The sequence below is a fragment of the Crocodylus porosus genome, unplaced genomic scaffold (genome assembly GCF_001723895.1).
Source record: "Crocodylus porosus isolate Cpor-Errol unplaced genomic scaffold, CroPor_comp1, whole genome shotgun sequence".
Classification (NCBI taxonomy): domain Eukaryota; kingdom Metazoa; phylum Chordata; order Crocodylia; family Crocodylidae; genus Crocodylus; species Crocodylus porosus.
Window position 1 is genome coordinate 91,677,306 of NW_017728886.1, and position 7,708 is coordinate 91,685,013.

At 46.9% G+C, this 7,708-nt stretch overlaps 1 protein-coding gene across 2 annotated transcripts; it reads right to left on the bottom strand.

Moving 5' to 3' along the window:
• Positions 1-210: 210 nt before the first annotated feature.
• CUNH7orf25 (chromosome unknown C7orf25 homolog) lies at positions 211-5,578 on the bottom strand. 2 transcript variants are annotated; one of them, XM_019539158.1, is made up of 2 exons: positions 5,474-5,578; positions 211-1,821 (listed from the first exon to the last, which is right to left on the bottom strand). In XM_019539158.1, the coding sequence occupies exon 2, from the start codon at positions 1,803-1,805 to the stop codon at positions 537-539; it is 1,269 nt and encodes a 422-aa protein (XP_019394703.1). In that variant the 5' UTR covers positions 1,806-1,821; positions 5,474-5,578; the 3' UTR covers positions 211-536. The 2 variants fall into 2 exon arrangements, with proteins under 2 accessions (XP_019394703.1, XP_019394711.1); XM_019539166.1 differs by lacking the exon at positions 5,474-5,578 and adding an exon at positions 2,384-2,812.
• Positions 5,579-7,708: the final 2,130 nt, after the last annotated feature.

Sequence of the window (7,708 nt, forward strand, 5' to 3'; positions counted from 1 at the left end):
CAGAGACATTCAATACAGGCAAGTTTTTCTAGGAGGCACACTTGAATCAACAAGCAAAGAAATCCTGTTCCCTTGTAATCTATCCTATTAATGTAAGCTTTATGGTGATAATTTTAAACACCTTTTAAAGCTCCAGCTTGAAACAATTTAGTCTTTCAAAAGATGATGAGAATGTTACAAGGCAAAAAGACAATTAAAAACTCAAGTACATAATGCTTTAAACTGAATATTTTAATAAGGTAGAACACAGTTAACATTCTTCATTGAAATGCCATTATCCTAGTGAATAAATTAGACCTATTGAATTGAAAACAAAAATTACATTTACAGAGGATACAAGTCCTTTAAGGAACTGTATTTCTCCAGCAATTACAGTTAATATTCTGACTGATGCACATGAAAAGAAAGTGTACTGTTTTAACAGTTCTAGTTCTTAGCTTCTTCCTGCAGCAGGTTTAATCAGCAATTGTAACAGAAACTTCACCCACCGGCATAAATCATTTATCTTAAAGACCATAATTAATTAGGTGGCTTCATCAAAGCCCACAACCTGCTGTACAATTCTTTGGTAAAGGTGTGGCAACAGACTCCTTGCTTTCTGTCAGTGCTCTTGGCTGATGGATAAATACACTAAACTTGACTCCTTGATTAGCTGCTGCCCTAACAAAACCGCTGTTCGCAGTCACTGTGATGGCTTTTAAAGTGTCTCCCGTCCCAAAGATGGTTAGTGAGCGGCTATTGATTTTTGAACTAGCCACTAGTCTTAAGGCACGGTCAGATGGCTGGTCTGGCACCACATTAACTCTCCTAATTAGCAACATGGCTCGTTCTTTCTCCCCTGGTCCACCTAAAGTTTCCAAGATGGATTGAAAATCTTTGACTGCAGATTCACAAGCAAACAGCTCCTTTCCTTTCATGAAATCCTCCAGCTGAGGCAGGACTCTCTCTTTCCTTTCCTGTGCTGCCTGCTCTGTTAACACCTTCTCCTTAAAGATGAAATAGCAGCCACCATAGCTAAGTGCAGATACATAGGTAATTAAAGTGGTGATGTCCAAATTAACCCTATTGCATGCATCTACTTTAATCGCTGTAGGAAAAGCAATGCTGGCTACTAAGTTCTCTCGATCTACACTGGTCACCTGCAGCAGCTCAGGGCTTTCTTCATCAGATTCACTGGCACTTAGGTGTCTGTTTTCATCTGAGGTTTCTACCAAAGAATTAACGGCCACTATATCTCCCCGCACAGATATACCCATCTCTTTGAGCCTCTCTGCCATAGGACTGGACACACTGTTGTAAAAAGCAAAAATAATATGTGGGTTGCTGTACTGAACTGGTTGCTGGTGGCTGGCTTGCAGGAAATCCTCTGCCTGTTCAATAATGCTTTTGTCACCATACTGGCCCCTGCCCAGCCAAATGTTGTGCAGAGCTTCAGCTTTTCGACCAATTGCTTTCACCCAAGTGTGACCGCCATTTGCAACAACATCTACCACCAGCATCTGCTTTTCACCAAACTTGTCTTCATAGGCAAAGACATGGAGAATGCTGACAACATCTTCGAGGTTCTCTGCCGATTCAATAATGGCTTGGAGGTGCGTGAGATTTGTGCTCTGTAGATGGGATTCCTTAATGGCCACCTTCCCTGCTTCCACCTTGAGCAAGAATTTTAATTCGGCTTTCAGTTTGCTGCAGAGCTTTGCTCCACCTTCTATACCTCCTTTGTATGACCTGGAAAGGGCTTCTGCTCTTTTTATTAATTCCTTAGCAACAGCGATTCTGTCACAAAGCAGCGAATGCACAGACATGTTGGTAACATTATTCCTACCAAAGGAGAGAAAGACAGGATAAATATTACTAGTTCAGTGATAAAGAGTTTTTTCCAATACTGTGTGTCAGAGTTTTTGCATCAGATTTAATGCAAGGACTACAACTATTCCCAAAACATGAACAATAGGAACTTGCCGCAACAGCTAAGATTTAAAACAAAACAAAAAAAAATTAGAAAGGCTTGAGTGCCTGATTTGAAACACCTTGAAGGAGACCAATTTTCAGTAAGGGAACACACAGAAAAGGCAAGCCTCTTCAAAGAGGGTTTCTTGTGATTCCATGTTCTTCCTCTTTGAATTCTTAACATCAGTCGCTTTTGAAGAGGTGAGGAGAACCTCAGCCCTCACTTCTGAACTTACTCACACAAGGAAAATATCCCTTCAAACATCTCTTGCTAAAAATAGGAACCCTGTTATGTTGCAAGAAAAAAAAAAATCTCTATCCCCTTTTGCAAGATTTACATACCATAAATGTCACATTTTTAAATTGTTAGCATAGCATGGTAGGAGTTTTACAACACTTTCATAACAGGCCCCTGTCTTTGTTTCCCAGTTACCTTGTAGAACAGTTTCCTGCTAGTTAAATGCATGAGCCTGAAGACTGTTGCATGACTGACCTTTTATCCCAGGAAGTTCCAAATCCTAGGAAGCTGCACAGAATCTGGGTGGCCTGAGAACAAGCCAAGGGGATCCAGGAACTCCTGCACTCTAACCTGGGCCTGCTGGAGAGTCACTACTACAGTTACCACATGACATCAGGAAAGTCATTTCCCAGCTAATATTCTCTCAAACTGCCTACTTGGCAACAGTGTAAAGTGGACTGGTTAGTCAATGTGGGTAGACTAAGGAAAGAAGTGTGCAATACTATCCCAATTTTACCTACAGGAGCAACATATAGTATACACACCTGCTGCTATGATTTTTAACTAAGTTAGTGCACACAAGGTCAAAACAGCTGGTATTGGTGACAAAGATCCCAGACCACCGAGACCCAATCCAAGTGTATCGGTGCAGTGCCAGGCTCCCAGGCACCAATCCCAGTGCACAAGGGCAGGAGAGGGGTTGTGTCAGGCCCCAAGGCTCAATCCCAATACACAGGGCTCTATCCAGTCTACAGACCAGCCTACCCCATTCATCTGGTTCACGGGGCCAAAATGTTCAGCAACACTGTTTTAAATGGATGTCCTAGTGCAGGACTGTTCAACTTCAAAGCAGCTGAGGGCCACATCCCCCACGGACCACATACTGTAGGAGCAGCACTAGCAGAGGTGCTTGGCCCCTGCTACTGATACCCCTCAGCCAGCATGACCTATGCACGTACAGTACACAGAAGGCACTTCCCCACATGGCACAGCAGCCCACCCCAACTTGGCACCATGCCACACGAGCATCCTGGGCTACCTGGCATGGCAGCCTGCGCCACAGAATGAAGCCCTGTATCCTTGGGTGGAGGCATACAGCTGGAGCCCAAAGACCAGCTGGAGCCCAAAGACCCCACCTGATGCTGCAGCCAAAGTAATAAGGGCAGTGGCCACCAAATGAGAGTTCTGGGGCTGCATGTTAACCCCTCACAAGCCACCAACTCGATAACCCTGAGCTAGTACCAGTTTTGATCCCACATTTGTTAAACCTTTGATCCTTTCTATGATGCATGTGAAACAAAACTTGAACCACTAGGATTTACTAATAGCTGCAATCTCTACCCAAAATCTTCCATTTTGAGTTGTACCTGTTCCACCATCACAATCAACTAAATCTCTTCAGGCTCTTTACTATGTTCAAAACACACCCCACACAATTTTTCTATTACACTACCACATAGAAGCAATCCACCACTATTCCACCAAGTTTTTTAGATCATATTCATATGTTCCTGAGACATTTACTGGGTCTCCACTGGCCACCAAATCAAATGTAAGCTCCTTAGATCCTACCCAGCACTATCCACAACTAGCATTTTCTTCACATTTCCCTCTCTGTACCTTCACTGTTTAGGAAAAGATGTCTGTCACAGTACTCCTTTCATGTCCTTTTAGCACTGTTGCACCTTACTCTCTTCATACTTGCTGGCAGCACTCCATGCCAGATGCCTTTCCCAGCCACATTTGCAAAGCTTTTCTCCAAACTTAGTAAAAAACCCAATTTTTCAATGCTTTTTAGCAAATGCTAACATCCCCACACCCAGCACCTCTCAACACTGCTTCTAATAGTAATCCTCTCAAGAGACTGATGCTCAGTCTCTCACATTATCTGGATGTAAAACAGACTGGGGGGCTCTCTGTTCTGCACCAAGTTAACTGAACTGACTGAAACAAGCACCTAAATTATAATAAAGGGAAAAGAATTAAGTGCATTCAGAAATCCATTTCATCCTCTTCCAGGGGGAAGGTCTAACCAGCAGATCACCTGGCAGAAACAGCCAGCTCCGTACCCACGCACTGGCTTTGAGGGATCATAGGAAAGCAGGGCTGGATCATCCCTGACTAAACCATCCCATTAGTTGGTGGGAGAGTGGTAACTTGCTCTTGAAGGGGAGCATCGGGCTCTTCAACACATGCTGTCTATCACAGCTGGACAAGGTAGGTCCACACTATTCAGACCAGACACTAAGGCCATCAGCCCTTAAAGCCACTTTTACACAGTGCCTCAGGCCGCATACAAGGCCCCTGCTACATTACATATTTTATGCGATTAACTGGTTAACTGTGCAATAAATTTAAACTGGCCATACAAAGTAACTGTTACACTGACTAAAAAAGGCTATAAAAAGAGGCAACCAGCTATTAAGCTGGTGCTTGAAAATGTGTGGGAACTCTATAGCTGGTTTCTATCCAGCTTTAATTTGAATGCGTGTCAGGGCTCTTAGGGAACAAGTCAATAGGACAATCTTGCTGCTGTTAAAGGAGCGCTGGTTTGGGATGGGCACTTCCTCCAACAAAGACCAGACTTGGGTCTGGGCTGTCAGAGCCATGAAGCTGCCCCCCCACCAGGTCAGCTTCACACAGGAAAAGACAGACACACATCACACCTGCAGCACCACAGGGGCTATGGAGGGAACCAGGTGTGCGTGTGGGGGGCAGGGTACAGTGGGGTAGGTGTGTGCGCGGGCACGTGTAGGAGGTAGGGTGGGGGGGTGTATATAGGGTAGGTGCAAGTAGGCTTGTGCATTAGGAGTGCACATAGCAGGGTAGGTGTCAGTGGGGGGCACGTAGGGGGTGGTGTGTGTATGTATATCTAGGGGTGGGGGGTGAGTGTAGGTGAAAGGTAGGGGGTGCGTCTGTCTGCATGTCGCCCCTGCACTAACCCGGCTTCCCCCGTGCCCTAGCCCCTGAAGCACGGCCGAGGCAGGCTGGGGACCCGGCGGGCGACGCGACCCTGCGCGGCTCCGCAGCCGGAGGGAACGCCGCCACCCCTCCACCCCGCGGCACACGCGAGTCCCACCAGCTACTGCCGCGCCCCGGCGTGCGGAAGTCACGTGGCTCCAAGATGGCAGCGGGGGGGGGCTGGAGGAAGCAAACAGAGCTGTCATCTCAAGTGCGAGCAAAGACGCCCTTCCGCCAGCCCCGCCGAGCAGGCTCCGGGCGCAACCCGCGGCAGCAGCAGCACCAGCGTGCGCGGCGGGCTAGCAGGAGGCGGGCAGCACGTACCGTGTGGGGCGGTATGGGGAGCAGCTCCCGACTCCCGGGCAGCCACTGGGCTCTGGGTGCGCCGCGCCAGCTTTACGTCACCCGCCGCGCGCTCGGGCTCTCGCGAGACTTCTAAGCCCGGCCTGCAGCGCCCCCTGCTGTCTTCTCGCCCGGCCCCGGGCGGACGTCGTCGCCCGGGCGCTTGTGGGACTGACGAGGGCTGAGGGGCCGCTCGCCGGCGCGGCCTCCTCCGAGCTCTGGACCAGACCGACCCCCGGCCTCGCCCGCCACGGGTGCGGCGGCAGCCTATGCCCTGCTGCTATAAAATGTTGTCAGGACACCCTCCAGGTGCCAACTCCCGAGGAAGGCCAATCCTGCCCCACCCCCCCTTTCCTCCCACGCTTCCTGGGGATGGGCATTTATTCCTTTGTTGGGAGACATTAAAATAAAATCACAAGCCACTGGGCAAAAGCAGCCATTAGAGTAAAAGGGGCATCTTTTTTATTTTTCCCTCCATAGGATGCGATTTAGCCCGAGGGCACGTCCAAGTTACTGCCCCACCTAAATGAACGGTGTTCACTGTGAAAGAGGAGCCCCCTGGCCAGGAGGTAAGGGGTAGCAGAACTGCCAGAGCAGGACGGCCCACAGCAACTCTGGTGGCAGCTCCTATGAATAATGGATTTAGAAGGGATCGGGAACATCATGGCTCATTCTCATGTCATGCAGTTAAGTTGCCTGCTCGCTAGTGCCAGAGTAGAAATGTTGCTGCAGCTGCCAAGCAGTTAGGCTTAAGCTTTGGGTGAACCAAAGTGGGGGGGGGGAGGGCAGTTACACCACTACACCTTGCCCATCTACCTCACTTCTCCCCCCCCCAAGGACTTCACTACTCAATCATTTCCCACATTAAACTCTTTCAAATCACTTCTCTTACAGCAGAGCACTTCTGCTCCTCCAAAAAACTAGGTCATGATAAAGAAAGCTTTTAACCAAACTTTTCAACGTCCCTTTGATTTCTTTTAAAAAAGGAAAAAGCAGTGTGAATGAAGTTACATTTTGGAGACTTGTATCTTAATGGGTGTGTTTTACTTCATGGCAAGGTAGATGCTGGCAGCCCTCTTTTATAGACTAACTGAATCAGAGAGAGAGAGAGAGAGAGGTGTGCAACAGTGCAAGCCTTTGCGCCTCCAGCATGGTAGTTTTTCCTGGTTCCCTAGGAATCATGAGGGGCAAGGATTTGGGAGGTAATAGCATTTACTAGACCAGTCTTACACTTGAAGTGTGTATTTTTCATTTCTTGATAAACACATCCCACGCCCATTACCAGAATTTAAATATTGTAAAAAGTCAAGAAGTTGTATTTCTTAACTTTCAGTCACCCCTCCCCAGCCACCTCCTCCCCACCATGCATCAAACTGCTAGGCTTTTGAATGCCATATAAAGGGTAGCTGGCTCTTAAATGTCTTTTATTTTCAGTGCTGCTCTGTTGGTACCATGGCATTTCCATAATAGCATTAATTCAACAAACAACATGGGGGCTATAGTCCTAGAAGGAGCCTCCTGGGCCATCAAGTTCAGCTTTCTGCATTCAGAGGAAAGGAAACTGCCAAATCACCTCTTCAAGTCCTCATTCACAACTACAAGGAAAAGAAGGAAGCTACTGTATTAAGTTCAAGCCACTTAAGTCACCAAAATGAAACATAGCTCAAAATACAGCAACATGCTCATTTTCACTGGGCCTTGCTCCCCCTTTAGTGGGGCTTCAACACGTGCATTTACCCTTAGACTTGCCTCTTGTGTGACCTTCTACCCTCCATGATCCTCTTCTGTCTTACGTGAGAACTGGAGCAGTTAATTTAAAATGTAAACATTTATCACAGTATTTAACCTCTTGCCTGTCAGGCCTACTGTTTTATGCTAATCCCTACGTCGGTTACATGATCATAGCTTTGAAGCATCTTTGCAACTGAAGCGGGGATTTCAATATGGTAATAAAGATACAAGGCAATACAGGGAACAATGCAGCACCTTTACAGAAATGCCAAGACAGTTTTTTGGTATGAACTACTGGAAACTTCACTACATTGTTTTCTTGCTTTCCAAGAAGCATATTTCTTCATTCTTTTGAAAACAAGAATATGCCACCTCACTGGCCTAAATATAGCCACCCCCGTAAGGCCATTTTGCTTATGGCACTTGCTCTCCCATAATCATTTTCAGCTAGTGTAAAATCTTTTGATCAGAATAATTTAAAAACAA

Bases quoted from the DNA above. Each gene is read 5' to 3' on its own strand.
- CUNH7orf25 (XM_019539158.1), bottom strand. From the start codon at position 1,805: ATGTCTGTGCATTCGCTGCTTTGTGACAGAATCGCTGTTGCTAAGGAA.